This window comes from Euprymna scolopes, chromosome 32 (assembly GCF_053919585.1).
Source record: "Euprymna scolopes isolate OS-2025 chromosome 32, ASM5391958v1, whole genome shotgun sequence".
Taxonomy (NCBI): Eukaryota; Metazoa; Mollusca; class Cephalopoda; order Sepiida; family Sepiolidae; genus Euprymna; species Euprymna scolopes.
In genome coordinates this window covers 74,272,201-74,291,663 of record NC_136513.1, presented here as the reverse complement: position 1 = coordinate 74,291,663, position 19,463 = coordinate 74,272,201, and the positions used below count along the sequence as shown (strand labels likewise).

Genomic DNA, 19,463 nt, shown 5'->3' with positions numbered 1-19,463 from the left:
CCTAAGAATGACACAGTTATTTACCTTTATCGTCTGGTTCTTCCAGGCGGATGTGTTTTTTTTTTGGTTTTGTTTTAGTTTTGTATGTTCAAGAATAAATTCTCTTCGTAGCTTCAAATGGTTTTATGTAATATATCTTTATTTACTGGCGGAGTGTGTTAGCTGTTGAAATTCATCTTAGATGAAGAGTCTGTAGTTGATTAGAAATCGATGTGCGGGATGAACGAGCATAACAAAATACACCTTATTTTTCACTTCTTTCATTGTCAGATTTTTACATCATGATGTAATTTGGACGAATACCAAAAAACAAATAGCTTTAGTTGTTACCCTTTTTCTTTTTCCGTTTTGGTTGAGATTCGCTCTCTTTATCACTTCAAAAGCAAGCCGGGGTTCACTGGAATTTGTGAACTCAAAATATTTTCCAATCAATAAAAATCGTTTCAGACTCCAAAAGCTAACATGTAATACCCCTCTCTTATGAAGTTACGTAAGGACCCCGATCTTCAAAAACTTCGTAAAACTTGGCTCGTATTGTCTCGTACTTCTGGAGACTAGTGGCAGATGTACCAGCTCTGATATGACAACAATACTCCATGCATGAACGAATAGTGGCTTTGTAGAGATACAGGATACTCTCAGGTGTGAGTAATTTTTTAGCACTGTAGAAAGAGCCCACCTTTCCAGCACCAGCCTTGACGATTACCTCAATGTTGTCTGTGAATGTTAAGCCTAGGAGCTTGAAGGAAGTACTTTCAGGCAGTGTATCATTAGCCATAGCAATTAGTGGTTGAGAAAATTTCTTGTAATTATTAAAAAATAGAAGCTTAGTCTTGGTGGCATTTAATGTTACCATCCAGTTATGATCCCATTCTACTACAGACTGAAGATCTTCCTCCAGAGTCTTAGCCATTTCCTTAGATATGTGTTCATTCGTTTTCCCTGGAGTATGTTATAGAGTTTATTGTCATCAGCAAATATATCCATCTAGTTAGATACAATAATTATTTCTTTCATTATGATTTATTTCACAAAATTGGTAAAATCAGATTCTTTTGTAATCACATGTGCTGTTGCCCCACAATCGACAAGAAAATTATTACTGTTTGTTGAAGCATCAAACACACATGAAAATAAAAATGTATGTTGGCTAACGGAGCTCTCCACATTTTTAATGGAGTCTCCTTTGAAAGTTTTGTATCTACATTGGAAACTCTTGTGATTAGGTCGGCCACAATTATAACAAATAATTTTTGTACTTTTTTAAGAGAAAAATTTTTTTTGAGAAAGCTGTGGTTTTTATTCCAGGCATGGGTATAATTTAATTTTGGTGTTTTTATGTGTGCATTTTTCAATTTCATGATATTTGTAGATTCGTTTTTTTCTATGATCATTTTCTCAGTTTCATCGTAACTTCTGAGTGCTATCTTGAATTGACTAAAAGTCATGAGTTTTTCTTTCTGGGTTATCACGGTGGTAAATGGCTAGAAATCACTCGGTAATTCCTTGAGGACCATGGAAATTAACAGACTGTCACTAATAACTTCACTGGGCATTTTTAAAGAATTTGCAGTGGTTTCGGTTCTTATAATATAATCTGTAATTGTTTCAGCTTCCATTCGTTTTAGAAAGGTCAGTTCGGTATATAAAGAAATAATTTTGGGTTTTCCTTTCGATAAATAATGCTCTCTCAATATGTTTAATGCTTTGCAGCCATCGTTCAGGGCTTCTCTTGTTACCAGTGATAGACTTTGATCATTTAAGCACTGTATTAATTCTGCAAAGACAGTTGCATTCTTTCCAATGACGTCGGGGTCGTTTCTGTTTTTAGGTTGTGCCTGAAGTACTTTGTGTAACTTTTGAATTCGTAGATATCCTAAAAATTTCATTTGCCACAATTCGAATTTTGATTCGGATCCATCGAAATAAAGATGCACACTGGGCCCATAACCTCTAGAGTTGTAAGCCATGTTTAGTTTCAGAACATTTTCCAATGGTTAGATGTTCTACACAAGTCCTGGAGGTGACTGGTTCTCAGTAGACAGAACAGTTTCCGATGGTTAGTTGTTCTACACAAGTCCTGGAGGTGGCTGGTTTTCAGTAGACAGAACAGTTTCTGATGGTTAGTTGTTCTACACAAGTCCTGGAGGTGACTGATTCTCAGTAGAAAGAACAGTTTCCGATGGTTAGTTGTTCTACACAAGTCCTGGAGGTGGCTGGTTCTCAGTAGACAGAACAGTTTCCGATGGTTAGTTGTTCTACACAAGTCCTGGAGGTGACTGGTTCTCAGTAGACAGTTCCTATTTTTCTAGTGATCACTTCTCTTAAAATATATTTCCCAATTCTTTTAGTAACCACTTTTCTCTTGAATTTATACAATTAAAATATTAAAATACTGTTAAAATACTGTCAAAAGCTCTTTTGGATATGCTTATACATATCGATTGTTCGGATTGCTATACAAGTGATACACCCAGTTACACTGCATTAGGAATTAAGAATTCAAAAGTAAATATTTTAAATGCTTTAAATTAGAAATTATTAAGCTGTAAAATATAGAACTATGAAGTTGTATATAGAAGTGTAGCCATGTTTAGTTTCAGAACAGTTTCCGATGGTCAGTTGTCCTACACAAGTCCTGGAGGTAATTGGTTCACAGTAGACAGAACAGTTTCCGATGGTTAGTTGTTCTACACAAGTCCTGGAGGTGACTGGTTCTCAGTAGACAGAACAAAAGATTCTTCCCATGTTGACATGAAGAAAAGATGCAAAGTTGCTACAGAAAAGGTTTCATATTTATGGAGCAATTCTGGTTTGTGATTGGTTGGTAGCAGAACATGAATTAATTTGATTTGTCAGTTCCTAGTAGCATCGTTTGGCGGGATCATACCCCATTAGAGTTCAAAAATATTGCAACAGATGTTACATTTATAAAAAACCTTTGACTTGTTCAAATCCTTCTATTTGAGTTATACACTATGAAAATTGTCTCTGTATCAAAATATCCATACAAATTTTCTAATTTATAACAAACTTTAAATGATCATTATTCATTGGCTGATTGAGCTAACAAAATGAATTTGCTATCATTGTTTTGCAAAGATCAATCCTTGTTGGAGTATCTAAGGATATGTAGGAGTGTGACACAATAATGCATCCGTTGTTGGTACAATATTCATTTATTAAGACTGAAATGGACGTGAAACATGAAGATGATTTGTTCTGAGTCACAACTAGTAATGCTAATTCACCTTTTTCATATACATACAATGGCAAACATTCCAAAGGAATGTTATTAAATATGTCATTAAATATTGACTTGGTATTATAATTTATTGTAATGTAATTTCTTACAAAATATTACAATTCAAATCCCATAAACACTTTCTAGTTTATCTTTTTAATGATGAAATAGATGTGGTTTGAAATATATTTTTGAAAAAGAACTGTTGCATGTATTATTATTCATCGGACTACTGTTCTCATCTTGAGTGTGATTTTCACAACGTTTCGGTCGATGTAACCTCCGGCCTTCTTCAGGTGTCTCTTGTCGAACTCGGGAATTTGGACATAATTTCGAGCAGAACCCTTTATTTACTTCAAGGAGGTAGTATACCATACTCTTGTTCTGTCAACCATGATTGGATAGAGGTCCTAAGTAATTTGCAAATGTATTTTTTCGGTTGCCCACACTGAGGATTGAACCTTCAACCTTCAGGAGAATATCACTTTTACAATTGATTTTTCCCAGTACTCTAACCACTGCGCCATGGGTCTGCAACTCAGGATGAGAACAGTAGTCCAATGAATAATGATACATATAACCAATCCTCATCTCAAAAATTCAGAAACGTCAAACTGTTGCATGTTGGTTATTTTTCTTTTTTTCTTAATTCTATTTTATAAAATTTAATTGTCTCATTAGATTATAATTTTTAATCAAAAAACATTGTTTGAAATTATAACTTACTTTAAAACAAATTTTATTATTTTTTATATATTATTATATATAATATATTATTTTAATATATTATATATTTTCATTACTTATCAGTCACAAATTATGACTATCCTTTAGGTCAGGTTCTCGGATGGGCAGGTGTAGACTCTTAGATTGAGGAACCTAGTGATTTCTTCTGTTGGCCACCAATATCCTCATACAATAATAGTTTCTGTTAATATCTATTATACATGTGACAAATACTTAAATAACTGACTGGGGCACCTAGTGTTGTCTGGCAATTAGAAAATGAAAGATAAGCTTGTTGTGTAGAAATTTATTTGAAGTTAAAAATGCAAAAATTAAAACCATATGTTATTCTACTATTTTTAACATGCAAACAAATGATTCTTATTCATACTAGTAGATGTTACTTGCAAAATTTCAAAAATAAAAAATAAATTTCAACAAACGAAGCATTCATGGTCCCTGGACAGTGCACAGTGAACGAGGCATAAAAAAAAAATGACTACTACATTCAGGATCCCCGCCACGCCCATTTAGCCCTAAAAGTCCCCAGGGGACGTCAAATCCTGGTGAAAATGAAAAAACAAAAAACGGTGCAATTTTGGGCCTTAAAATATGTAAATTTTTCTGCAACATGCAAAAAAAGAAATGACTAAGTTCAGCATTTGACCCCCCCCCCGCCCCCATTTAGCCCCCAAAGTCCCCAAGCCCTTAACATATTTAAATTTGAGTTCAGCTCCATGCAAAACTAGAATACATAACTAGTGGGAATTTTGTAAATTGGATTACTTAGGGGGACGGTTCATCAAGAACTTGTTTACGTTGGACTTGAAGACAATCAGATTGTAGTCAGCTGGAAAGCAAGCAATCGGAAGAAGGTTCCACAGACGTGTAGTTCTAAGAAAGAAGCTTTGTTCATGGAATCTACGTTTAGGTTTAGGCATAGATAAAGAGTGGGGGAAATTATTGATAGTGGTTTTGGCTGTAATTTGCTTGAGGAAGTGATAAGGAGTTATTTGAATAAAAGAGGGATAAATAAAGACTTGGGCAAAGATAAGTTACTTTATGAGTCAATTTTGTTATAGTCAGCTAACATACTTCCTAACTTCCAGCATGGCTGCTACCGGAAACATTGACAAGGCAAATAAGTTCCTTTACTTTTATTGCTTTTCTGTATCTTTATTGTGAAGCGATTTATTACAGTAAAATATGAGAAATGGACATTATTGCAAAGTATACAATAAAATTTTACAAAATTATGCAGAAAAATTAACACAATTACTCTTCGTTTGCATTTTTTATAACAAAATTAAAAAACAACTTTTTATTTTATTTGAAATTTTATAAGAAGTATGTTCATGAAATTATAAAGTACATATTTTTTAATTTAAAAAATAGAAGTTTTTTATTTGAATTTCTATAATAAATATATGTTTATGAAAATATAAAAATAAAATTATTGAAATCAAAATATCAGAATTTCAAGCATCATGAAAAACGTATTCAATACATAATATGCCCCAAAAAGTTTATGATTATATGAAAATGAAGTAGTTTCTAGCTAATCCCAAATAAAAAAAAAATCCATCGAAAAATCAATTTACAATTGTTTCAAATTCATAACTTAGTCTTTGAATTATCAAAGATTCTTTTTCAGAATTAATTCTTTTTGTGAGAAAACATATTTTCAAAAATTCTTTATAAAAAAAAACTAATTTCAATAATTCTTAAAAACAAAAACAAAACTAATTTCAATAATTCTTGATTAAAATGAGATTGAAAAAGTTTTTGATTATTAAATAAAATAGAACGATTGAAAAACAAAAAATAAGTACATACTCAGGGAAGATATAGGCATGAGAGGAAAAAGTGAAGGAACTGATTTGCCTTGTCGCTTCTTCTGGTAGCAGCCACACTGGAAGTTAGGAAGTATGTTAGCTGACTATAATCGTCAATTTCTAGATGCTGTCCAACACATGCCAACATGTTGTTATAAGGGACATAATTACGGATAGCACCGGATACAAAACGGTGTATAAAAGAGCGTCTTGAATTGTCTTGGAGTCAGTTCAGTGGTACGCACTAGCCCGACCGTCTCGCGTCTTACACTCTCCAAGTGTAGTCAGGATTAACCAAGCTCCCAGGACGAGCGTTCCGCTCACACACGTTAAGTTACCTTTTTCCTTTACCTTCATTTACGCGTATATCAACTTCAAGGCGAGCAGCCATTTTGTATTGTGTATTATTTTCAAAGTACGAATAAACCTTTTGTTACGCATTCCACTCGGCGTATTTTGTCATGTTATTATATACCGTCAAAACGGGATATAACAGTTGGCGACAAGGATGATTCTTATCTCTTAACAGAGATAAATTACCGTACTAATAGGACTGTGTACTATTCAAATTTACAAGGATTTTGTTACTGAACACGTACGGCAAAGAACTATTCAAAATTGTCTTACATAAAGTACGGATTTCTCCGATATGAACTCACGGAAAGGTAATAAAATTATACTTGAAAGATATTGACAAGGTAAAGTGAACTTTATTTATATTTTTTGAAGAAAAAAATATGTGAGGAACGCAGGCGGAATTCGAACCCGGCACCTTTGGATTACGTTTTTGGAAAAAAAAAAAAAAAAGAACTTTTACGATTTTTTGTTTCTCTAAATTAAACAGACTATTGTTAGAATTTAATTTTTTTTTTCTTTCATGCAACCGTATTTTTGTTGGAAAACAGTTTGCTCATTTTCGGGCATTATTCATTGTGTAAATTTGAAAAGTATTATTGTGTAAAATTACGTTTAGGCAGAATTACTATTGCTAAATTGTATGAACTGTGTGGAAACATTTATTCTTGCAAGACTTGTTGCTAATTGGCGAAAAACGTATACTTACGAAATTTTGTGGAATTATTGTTGTAAATTTTAGAAAGACATTTTTTTTTTAAATATGAAACAATTGGCTGAGTTGACGAAAGTGCTAACTCTTAGCATTCAGGAACAGTCAAAAATGACACAACAATTCTTAATGCAACAACAACAGCTGCAACAACAACAGCAAGAAATGACACAAAAAACTTTAGAGGCACAACAAGAACAAACAAAAATACTTCAACGCCAAATGTCGACTCAACAAAAGAATTTGGAAAAATTAATTCAAACCTCGACAACTGAGAAAAAAACGAATTTTTCTGCAGAAGGTATTTCAAATTCTTTGTCGGAATTTCACTACTCTCCTGATACTGGCGTTACATTTCCAGCATACTATAGAAGGTATGAAACAGTTTTTACAAAGAGGTGTTCGGATTGGACCGACGAAGAAAAAGTCACGCTGTTGCTCCAAAAACTGGGTACTGACGAAAACACTAAGTACGCTAACTTAATTTTACCCAAAAAACCGGAGGAAGTGACCTTTGAAGAGACAATTAATACGTTGTCTAGAATATTTGATAAAAGAGATAGCCTTTTTCACTCTAGATATAAATGTTTGAATTTACAGAAATCGGAATCTGAAGACTATTTAGAGTATGCTTGTATTGTAAATTGCTTATGTGAATCATTTAAATTAAATGAAATTTCTGCGGATTTATTTAAATGTTTAATCTTTGTACAGGGACTCCCACAACCAAGGGACAAAGATATCAGATCCCGGATCCTGACAATTATGGAGTCGGACCCAAATATAACTTTACAAAAAGTTACCGAGGAATGTCAACGTCTCATTAATATCAAGAGAGACAACACCCGCATTGAAGAAAAAAGCATTTACAAGGTACAACATGTAAAAAGGCAAAGGACCCCTAGAACGTACAAGACCCAAGAACAAAGGACCCCTAGAATGCACGAGTACCAAAATTGTGAATGTTGCGGAAGTACGAGACACATCAAAAAGACCTGCTGGTTCAGGAATAAGATATGTTACGAATGTGGGTTCAAAGGCCACAAGGGAACGTACTGTGACCAGAAGAAAAAACGAAAGACTGACAAAGTGAATGTGCTTCGCACAAGGAAAGAGAAAAGTTGCGAAAGGCGTAAGTATGTCAGTGTTCACATAAATGGACATCCGGTAACATTACTCCTGGATAGTGGTTCGGACATCAACATCATAGATGAAGATATCTGGAGAAGGATCGGTCGACCCGAACTAATGGAAACCAGCAAGATGGCGAGGAGTGTGTGCGGCAAAAAGTTGGAATTTAAAGGAGAACTGAGGTGCAACGTGACATTTGATGGTCAGACACGCACGTCCAAAGTGTACGTGGTTCCAGGAAGGAACACAAGTCTGTTTGGAGTGGATTGGTTTGTCCTGTTTAACTTATGGGAGCGACCAGTTAATTCTTTTTGTAATAGGTTGAACACAGAGAAAGCAAACCAAGTGGAAGACTTTCAGGACGATGTAAAAGCAGAATTTCCAAGGGTTTTTGCTGAAGGACTTGGACATTGTGTGAAAGTAGAAGCCAAATTTGAAGTGAAGAAAGATGCTACCCCGGTGTTCAAACCTAAAAGAAATGTACCGTTTTCATCGATGGACGCAATCGAGAAGGAGTTGGAAAGACTTCAACAGTTAGAGGTTATTGAAAAAGTTGACCATACGGATTGGGCCAGCCCGACGGTATATGTGAAGAAAAAAAATAACAAAATCAGGGTCTGTGCAGACTTCTCAACAGGCCTTAATGACTGTTTAAAGGACCACAATTATCCCCTTCCGTCGGCAGAAGATCTATTCTCAAAACTAAACGGAGGAAAAATTTTTTCCAAGATAGACCTCTCAGATGCGTACTTGCAAATCAAGGTCAATGATGAATGTTCAAAGTACCTGTGCATTAATACGCACAAGCGTATCTTCAAGCTAAAGAGGCTTCCTTTTGGCTTAAAGGTCGCCCCTGCTTTGTTTCAACAGATAATGGATACGATGCTCGCAGGGTTGGAATTTGCGATGGCATACCTTGACGATATCTTGATAAAGAGCAGTAATTTGCAAGAGCACAAGAAGCACGTGAGAGAAGTACTTAAGAGAATAGAGGGGTTTGGTTTCAGATTGAGTCCGGAGAAATGCGATTTCTTCATTCATACCTGGGTCAAATAATTGACGAAGATGGACGAAGGCCAGATCCACAACGGACCGAAGCAATTGATAAGATGCCTGCCCCAGACTCAGTATCAAAACTACAGTCATTTCTGGGATTGGTACAATACTATGCGATATACATCCCTAATGTACATAATTTGAGAGCTCCTCTTAACGAGCTACTAAAAAAAGGCAGTAGATGGAATTGGAATGTGAATCTGCTTTCCAGAAAATTAAGAAATGTTTACTATCAGATCTGGCATTAGCACATTTCGATCCAGAGAAAGAGATTGTACTAGCAACGGACGCCAGTGATTACGGAGTTGGTGCTGCATTACTCCACAAGTATGAGGATGGAACAACAAAAGCAATCTCTCACGTGTCAAGAACTTTGATTGCAGCTGAGAAAAACTACAGCCAGATTGAAAAGGAGGCTCTCTCAATAATATTTGGAGTCAAAAAGTTTAACCGTTTTCTCCATGGACGAAACTTCATATTACAGACGGATCATAAACCACTAATCACGATATTTGGATCGAAGAAAGGCATCCCTACGCATACCACAAATCGACTACAGCGATGGGCTGTAACTCTCTTAAACTATCAGTTTAAGATGGAGCATGTGTCATCAAAAAAGTTAGGACACGCAGATGCACTGTCAAGGTTGATTCCAAAAAGAAATGAAAGTTTCGAAGAGACGGTAATTGCAGCTCTTAAAGATGAAAGCGAATGCTCAAATTCAATGTGCAATATGATCCGTGAACTCCCGGTAACTCTAGAAGAGATTAAAAGAGAAGCTGCAAAAGACGTTTTTATAAAGCAAATGAAAAATCAAGTAGGACGGACGGAAAGAAATAAGATGGCAAGAGAAATTACACCTTTTTCCATTTGCGAAGATGTGCTTATGTATGCTGATAGAATCGTAATTCCACAGGTATTACGAAAAAGAATGCTAAACGAATTTCACACGGGTCATCCTGGCATTTCAAGGATGAAATCCCTAATTAGAGGTTACGTATATTGGCCTGGTATGGATAAAGAGATTGAAAACTGTGTCAAAGCGTGCAAAGGATGTCAATTAGCAGCCCGAGATCCGCCTGTAAAAACGACCCCGTGGCCGAAGACGGACTTGCTCTGGTCACGACTGCATATTGATTATGCCGGACCCCTAAAAGGTTTTTTTTACTTAATTGTAGTGGATTCTTTCTCCAAATGGCCGGAGATATTCAAGATCAGACATCCAACATCAAGGAACACTGTTAGTGCACTTGACGAAATTTTCAGCTGGTTTGGTGTACCAAAGACCATAGTGAGTGACAATGGTACAGCATTCACAGGTTACGAATTTAGAGAATTCTGCAACTCACTGGATATACAGCACATCACGACGCCTATTTATCATCCTAGGTCGAATGGGTTGGCAGAAAAATTTGTGGACACGTTTAAGCGGGCATTAAGGAAAAACATGAACATTGACACAGATGAGCAGACAATACAAACATTTCTAGCGATCTACAGAGTAACCCCAAATCCAAACAATGATGTAAATTCATCCCCTGCAGAACTTATGTTCGCCAGAAAAATTAGATCCATTTTCGATAGACTTCTACCGGATAAAAAGAAAGTTACCAGAAAAGAAAACTTTAATGTAAAGTGCTATTCCCCAGGAGATAAAGTTTATTTAAAAAATTTTCAGAATGGAAAAAATCATTGGGTGGACGGTATTGTTAAGAAAAGAATTGGGAACATGGTCTATACTATTCAAGGTCCCAGTTTTGTTTGTAAAAGACATGTTAATCAAATCCGTTCCAGAATTTCGGAAAATACAGAGGAAATTCCAATGGAAACGTTGTGCGACACATTTGACATTCCAAAACCGGTGGGTATACATGGACCCATGAATGTATCTCCTGAACATACCGCACGGGCTGAACAGAATTCGTTACCAAAGGAAACTCTGACCAAAAGGAAGAGCACACGTAAAAGGAAAGTCGTCAGGCGTTTAAGTCCTGATCCTAAACGGAAGCGATATTAAAGCTAAAATCGGGAAGATTTCAGCTTCAGGGGGAGGTGTTATAAGGGACATAATTACGGATAGCACCGGATACAAAACGGTGTATAAAAGAGCGTCTGGAATTGTCTTGGAGTCAGTTCAGTGGTACGCACTAGCCCGACCGTCTCGCGTCTTACACTCTCCAAGTGTAGTCAGGATTAACCAAGCTCCCAGGACGAGCGTTCCGCTCACACACGTTAAGTTACCTTTTTCCTTTACCTTCATTTACGCGTATATCAACTTCAAGGTGAGCAGCCATTTTGTATTGTGTATTATTTTCGAAGTACGAATAAACCTTTTGTTACGCATTCCACTCGGCGTATTTTGTCATGTTATTATATACCGTCAAAACGGGATATAACACATGTAAAATAGATGTTAAACCAATGATGATAATTTGATGCATATTGACTATGATGCTTTTTTTTTTTTTTCAGAGTAAATACTACTCCCAAATATTGCATTGAGCTTAGTTCTCAACCTGTGGGTATTGTGCGAATTAACAAAACAATCATGGTTGGGTGTATGGATGAAACCCTGCAGTGCATTTCTGATAAGGTAAAATTGTCCTGAGCTTTTTTTTTTCCGTGGAAGTAAGTCGAATTCAAGAAGAACTTATTTTGTTTTACATTTCAATTTTCATAACATAGTTCTAAAAGAATTTCAATTTTCATAACATAGTTCTAAAAGAATTTCAATTTTCATAACATAGTTCTAAAAGAATTTCAATTTTCATAACATAGTTCTAAAAAAATTTCTATTTTTATAACATAGTTCTTCATAACATGGAAATCTTTTTAGAACTATGTTATGAAAATAGAAATTTTTTTAGAACTATGTTATGAAAATAGTAATTTTTTTAGAACTATGTTATGAAAATAGAAATTTTTTTAGAACTATGTTATGAAAATAGTAATTTTTTTAGAACTATGTTATGAAAATAGAAATTCTTTTAGAACTATGTTATGAAAATAGAAATTTTTTTAGAACTATGTTATGAAAATAGAAATTTTTTTAGAACTATGTTATGAAAATAGAAATTTTTTTAGAACTATGTTATGAAAATAGAAATTTTTTTAGAACTATGTTATGAAAATAGAAATATTTTTAGAACTATATTATGAAAATAGAAATTTTTTTAGAACTATATTATGAAAATAGAAATTTTTTTAGAACTATGTTATGAAAATAGAATTTTTTTTAGAACTATGTTATGAAAATAGAAATTCTTTTAAAACTATGTTATGAAAATAGTAATTTTTTTAGAACTATGTTATGAAAATAGAATTTTTTTTAGAACTATGTTATGAAAATAGTAATTTTTTTAGAACTATGTTATGAAAATAGAATTTTTTTTAGAACTATGTTATGAAAATAGAAATTTTCTTAGAACTATTTTATGAAAATAGAAATTCTTTTAGAACTATGTTATGAAAATATAAATTTTTTAGAACTATGTTATGAATGTAGAAATTTTTTTAGAACTATCTTCATAACATAGTTCTGAAAAAATTTCTATTTTCATAACATAGTTCTAAAAAAATTTTAATTTTCATAACATAATACTTTTTTTTTTTTTTTTTTTTTTTACAAAGGCATCACCACATTATCAAGGCCCAGAGGCCACTCAAGGATAAGGGTTAAAGAGTGTACAGTAGAAGTTGGTCAATATAGTAATCATTAGTAATGAAAATTGGGTAAATTTAATAATTTATATGGAACGGCTCATCAAGAACTTATTTACCTTAGACTTGAACACAACCATATTGTAGTCAGCCGGAAAGCAGGAAAACGGAAGACAATTCCACAGGCGTGCAGTTCTAAGAAAGAAGCTTTGTTCATGGAATCTATGTTTAGGTTTAGGCACAGATAAAGAGTGGGGGAAATTATTGATAGTGTTTACAGCTAGACGAGTGTTTCTTGTGAAAGTTTGGCGAGGGGGGACCATAGATTGAAGCTCAGTTGAACACTTTCCATGAAAATAACGATACATCAGAGACAAACTCGCAACATCTCTTCTGTGAGATAGAGGTTGTAAGGAGGAGAAAAGGACATCTCCTACGAGGCTACGAAGTCTATTTTGAACTCTATCAAGGCAGGACAAGTCCTTTCTAGCAGCTCCTGCCCAGATGTGGCAACAGTATTCCATCCTTGGACGTACCTGGCTCTTATATAGATAGAGAATAGCATCAGCAGTGAGATATCTACTGGATCGATAGAAAGATCCCACCATTTTTCCAGCGGCCTTGGCAACAGATTTGATATACGTGTTCCATTTAAGATCAGGAGTAATGGTCAAGCCCAGAAGCTTGTCAAAACTTGAGGCCTCCTGAAGACGAGAGCCATTCATTTCAATTGATGACAAATGTGGATTAAAATGTTGATGATGTAAAGAGAGAAGCTTGGTTTTAGATGCATTAAAAGTAACCAGCCACTCCTTTCCCCATTGTACTACATGCTCAAGATCAGAGGAGAGAGAATTGGAGAGTACTTGCTCGTTTACTGTCTTAGATGTGGTACCATAAATGGTAGTGTCGTCAGCATAAATGTCTACAAATGATGTAAGGATATGATTTGGAAGATCATTAATGTAGATCAGGAAAAGAGTTGGGCCCAGGATGGATCCCTGAGGGACACCGGCATTAATACTGTGAGCTTCTGATTTTTGCCCCTCAACTACTACTCTTATGAACCTATCAGAAAGAAATGATTTAATAATTGAGAAGACTTTTCCAGCTATACCATAGCTAGCGATCTTATGAAGTAAACCTTTATGCCATACCCTATCAAAGGCTTTAGATATGTCAAGAGCAATTGCCCTAGAAAGATTGCCACCGTCGAGAGATTTGCTAATCCTATGCGATATAACTGTAAGGACATCTGCTGTAGATCTAGCAGAACGGAAACCATATTGAGTGTCACTAAGAAGGTTATTTTTGTTGAGATGTTTGATTACTTCTGTATTTAACACAGATTCTAGCAACTTACTCATGACGCACAGGAGACTTATTGGCCTGTACTGAGAGGGGGATGAGCGATCACCTGAATTCTTAAATACAGGGCATACTGATGAGATTTTCCAGGGAGATGGGAAACTATTCTCCTTAAGACAACGTTTAAACAGTTTTGTAAGTATGGGCGCTAGTTCAGGTTGAAGTTTTTTGAGTACTATAATTGGAATACCATCAGGGCCAGTTGCTTTACTGGAATCAAGGTTTTTGATTAGCTTGGCAACATCACGTACAGATATACGTATATCACATAGCGTGTTTTCTGATACAGGAGGAAATATTGGGGGCTGGTTGTCTTAGTCGCAAAGGGTAGAATTAGCTGCAAAGTTCTTGGCAAAGAGTTTGGCTTTGTCTGATGCTGACGAGATTACCTCAGGTCCATTGATAATAGTTGGGATGGAGCACACGCTTCTGTTCAGGATTCTGTTTGCTATTTGCCAAAACTGGTGGGAACCAAGCCGCTGCTCAGCTACTTTGGACTTAACAGATTGAGCATACAACTCTCTTGCGTTCCTTATTACTTTCTTACAATGGTTGCTGGCAGTCCTGAAAACGGCTTTAGTTTCCATACATCTATTACGTTTGAAGCAGTGGAAAAAGTGATTTCTGTGCGCAATGGCAGCAGCACATTCTGGAGAGAACCATGGCTGGCTGTTAGGTTTTTGCTGAAACTTTTTAGAGGGTATGAAATGGTCAATACCTACAATTAACCATTCAGTTAGGTCTAATACTATAGAGGACACATCCTTTTTAAACATGGAATGCAGAGGTAGATCAGATATAAATGTACGGAAGCTATCCCAGTCAGCCTTAGTGTATCGATATACTGTACGATGAAGTGGTACGTCTGGGGACTTATTACATTTCATTTTTATCTTAATTGATACAACAGAGTGGTCGGAAGATCCAAGAGGCGACAGAACAGAAACTGAACATAGTTCAGGGCAAGTTGTGAGAAAAAGGTCTAGTAGGCTCGCATACTGGCTGTCATTATCGGGCACACGGGTAGGTTCCTGAACAATCTGAGTGAGGTCATAGGCAATGGAGAAATCATGACAGAACCTCCCCTCATCATCGGTCTTGTTTGAGTGGGTCAACCATTCGACGTTGTGAACATTGAAGTCTCCACATACGTGAATGTTAGCTGAAGGATAAGTAGAAAGGACTTGGTCAATTTTCTCAGATATGCTTTGAAAGATAGTAACTCCGCTGTTGTGGGGGCGATAGAGAGTAAATATAAATGCAGTAGTGTGAGCTAAAGCAACCCGGAAGCACATATAGGGTAAGTTAAGAGGCTTTTTTTGGTCCAAATTTAGATAAGAAACTGGGCTATGGATTCAGATTCAAGGAATCAGTACCGAATGAAAAGAGTCTCAAACAAATAAATGTCAAAGTATTTGCATCATTATTAATCATAGCCATTTGCATTTTAGTATTTGTAAGAAGCACTTTTTGATTCAATCACCACACATGTTCAAAAAACCACAAATTTATAGAAAAGATGTATTACTGCTGTGCTTAAAAGAATAACGGCACACTGATATATTAAAATATAACAATATATCTTGATTGATGGGTATGGATAATTGGTTGTTAGGAGGGAAATACACATGGGAATTCAACAGGTTGACTCTATTCGGGCCCAAATCGTCAGCCAACTCTGATATCCATTTTGGGTTGTTATTATATATCAAATGCTCCCCTTAAGATGACATTGTCACTATAGGTACACCGTAAGGGTGTTTTATTTGACAATAGTTGTTTCAATGAATTGATTTGACTTTGGTCCAACTTGATTACACCTATGTATACTTTTTGCCAACAAAATTTCAACCAGTTTACAATTAAAGAATAAATATTTTTTTTCTAACATTTTAGATATTAGATATTATTCATCTAGTGCAATATTGATCAAGAATATGCCAACTTTGTGGGTTTTTGTTTTGCTATTTTTGAGTATTAGTCAGAAATACATATATACAAAACTGTAGGTGAAAAGAAATATAATAGATGATATGTTTTTACTATTTATCACGAACACATCATCCAATTTCTTTTTGCATTGGCCTCTCCACACATCCACACACGCAGATCATGTGATTAACAGTTGAATACTAAATGCACCACAAAGACTTATTTACTGACCTTCCTCCTCCTTTGCCCCAATTAGAATCTCTTACATCAATTATTGTAGTGATTTTGACACGCCGGTTCTCATAAGATCACTAAGCTAAACATATTGATCCTGGTCAGTGATCACATGCGTGACTATTTTACTATACCAAGTGTTGTCTATTAAGCCTTATCCTAGTCACCTTGTAAGCTGAGAGTTATCAATCTGCAAATATAACAAAGAGTTCTGTGATCTGTGCTGACCAGACACTAACCAACATTGTTGAGGGAGTTGTCACTTATTAAGATTAATAAAGAAATTCATCTTTTTTTTGTTGGCCATTGACTACTTATATCCTTGACCAAAGCACTTGTTGATCCATTCAAAGTTACTATACTAAGAAAGACAGCTATCTTGAATTAAGACTACGCATATCTTGATCTAGAACAAAAGCTTATGAAAGAGGCAACGATTTCTTTTTACAGTTCACAAGTTCATATTTCCAGAAATGAACCATGGTTTGTAAAGTAACCCCAACTTTCTTCCTGGCGAGGCTGAGGAAAGAGGTATACTTTCCATCTGTTGAGGCATTTCTGCCTTGAGCAAGATTCACCAGAAAAGAAAAATGTGAAGCAGAAACAACTTTCTGATTCTGATGCAATTTCCTATGAAAGGTAACCGGCTTGCCTTATCCCAAATTGTATTAGGAGCCAGGAAGAACAGAATCCTCAATGGGAGGGTGGGGGTGGATAAGAAAAAGAAATGCCATTCATTATAAAATAAAATTATTTTGGTGCTTGACTTGCGAACCTCCAGAGAGCATGGAGTGTCCCCTTTACCTCCTCTGGGAGAACTTTATGCTGCACCCTGTATATTTATTCAGACAAACAAATGGAAGACATTGAGAGATGAGATGAGGATGTTATCTGGATGCTGCTACTTCAGCAATGACTGTTTTCTTAAGGAAAATGATAACAGCTGCCTCTTGTGGATGATGAGGAAGGAAAGCAAAGAATGATAACCAGGAAGGAAGGTTTGTGGGAAGATTTAATAATGACAGCCACATACAATGGTGTGAATTGATGGGTTGAGAATAGGAAAAAATCGGCGCATGTCTATTCACTAAAAGATATAAAGCATAATGCAGCATTCTTCTTTCATAAAAAAAGCGAGTCCTCTTGGTTATCAGCATCATAAACATGAACAAATGAAAAAAAAAAATCCATTATATTAATTCTTCCACTCCCTGGAAGTCGTTAGCTCAGATGGTAAGAAATCTGACATGGTTAGAATTAACAAAGCATTTGGGTTTTGAATCTCTAGGTTGATGTGTTGACTACACCTAGTCACATTAATGAGCTGTGAAATGACAAAGCAGGTGTCTGTGGATGACTTAGACATAAATATATAGTATAAAAATTTAATAAATGTTCCGAATTAAAAAAAAAAGTCAAACGTTTAAATTCATACAATTGTTTCTGCCTATTTTCAAAACTTACATGAATTCACTTGACAACAAACTCAAGACGTTTTCAAAAATATTCTTCAGTGAATTTTTACCATCAAATCAAACATTTTACTATTCCTTTTTTTAAACCAATGGAAAAAAAAACTGTAGTTCGTATTATTTGGATTATTCGGACTACTGTTCTTATGTTTTTTTTTGTTAATTTTTGTTTCATATTTAAACTTATATTTTTATGTTATGTGAAATTTAAACTTATATTTTTATGTAATGTGAACGTTTGAATTGTTTTATTTGTTGAAGTTACATATGAGGTGCCTTCAATAAGCTTCCAACCTTTTTGTACAGACATTTAAAATTGTCAAAGACTCTTGAAAATTCAGTATCTTATAGCTATACATCTTATGAGATGCCTGACCAATTTTTATAATTTTACGTTCAAATGAACAGCTACAGCAGAAATTGGAATACACGTTACTAAAGCCTGATTGTCACAACTGGTGAATTTCAAAAATGCAATCTTGATGTGAGAACACTTTGGAAGAACGATTTGCTATACAATTTCATTTTAAACTTGAAAAAATATGCTACAGAAATGTATGGAATGTTTCAGACTGCTTTATGGAGCATCTTGCATGAATCGAGCATCAGTTTTTGAGTGGCATAAGAGATCCAAGGAAGGCAGCAAGTATATGAGGGATGATGAGAGGTGTGGGAGGAATAAGGAAATCAGAACACCAGAGTTGATTGGTCAAACAAAGAATTTCATAGATAAGGACTGTCATGTGTCTATAGAGATATTAAGTGCACAGTTTGATGTCAGTGTGGGAACTGTACACACAATGATTTGCAAGAAACTGAAGATGTGGAAAATTTACGCAAAGTTTGTCCCAAGGTTGCTCAGAGAAGATCACAGACTATTTGACCAAGATTGTCATCAAGACAGTTCCTCACCCTCCCTATAGTCCAAATCTTGCTCCCTGTGACTTTTAGTTATTCCCTAAGCTCAAGGACAACCTTAGAGGCTGTCGTGGCACTTCTGCATTACACAGACGGTGCCATTTTTTTGTTGCGTTTTACTAAACTTCTTGCCACAAAAAAAATTAAAGTATATTTTGTTACCGTGACAATTTTACTTTAATTCAAAAAATTTTTCGAGAAAAAAATCCAATATTGCTTTTAATTCAAAAATGTTTAATTTAAATTATTAAATTGTCCGGGGGGGGGGGGGGTTGAGGGGGAACCCCAATGTTGCTTTAATTCAAAAATTATTTTACTAAAATTATATTTTCTTACAGAGACTTTTCAATAAATGTTTTTACGATCATATAGTGATACATTTTTATTCAATAAATGTTTTGGTTTTCAAATATTTTTTGTGTTATTAGTCATCTCGCCCACACGACTTGTAACGTCATGGGCCTTTGAAATAACGTCTTTTATACATATGCCAAGATCGCGAGGTGTGAATGACTTTACAAAAATGTTGATGCAAAAACTGACCCCTCCTTGGAAAAAACGGCTCAGTTGACGGTTAAAGAATTAATATTTTTAGTCAATTTTTGGGTATTTGTCATCTGAGAGATGGATTTTCCTAAAATTACTGATTTTGAGTGCAACGATTCCTAAATTTTTTCCGATTCCGATTCCAGGAAAATGTTGATTAACGATTTTGAAATATACCATTATATAATCGAAAGTTTTTGTGTAGCGAAAAAATTTGGTACTGCGAAAAAGTTGAAATACAGTTAAGGGAATTTCAAAAACGATTTGATTTTTTT

General features: G+C 35.1%; 1 protein-coding gene across 1 annotated transcript in view; it reads left to right on the top strand.

Moving 5' to 3' along the window:
* LOC145256438 (BBSome complex member BBS1-like) overlaps positions 1 to 19,463 on the top strand; it is a 156,095-nt gene that overhangs the window by 62,966 nt on the left and 73,666 nt on the right. Inside the window, exon 9 of the mRNA XM_080115343.1 lies at positions 11,531 to 11,651. Within this exon, the coding sequence (XP_079971469.1) occupies positions 11,531 to 11,651 (121 nt within the window). The remainder of the gene's footprint in view (positions 1 to 11,530; positions 11,652 to 19,463) is intronic.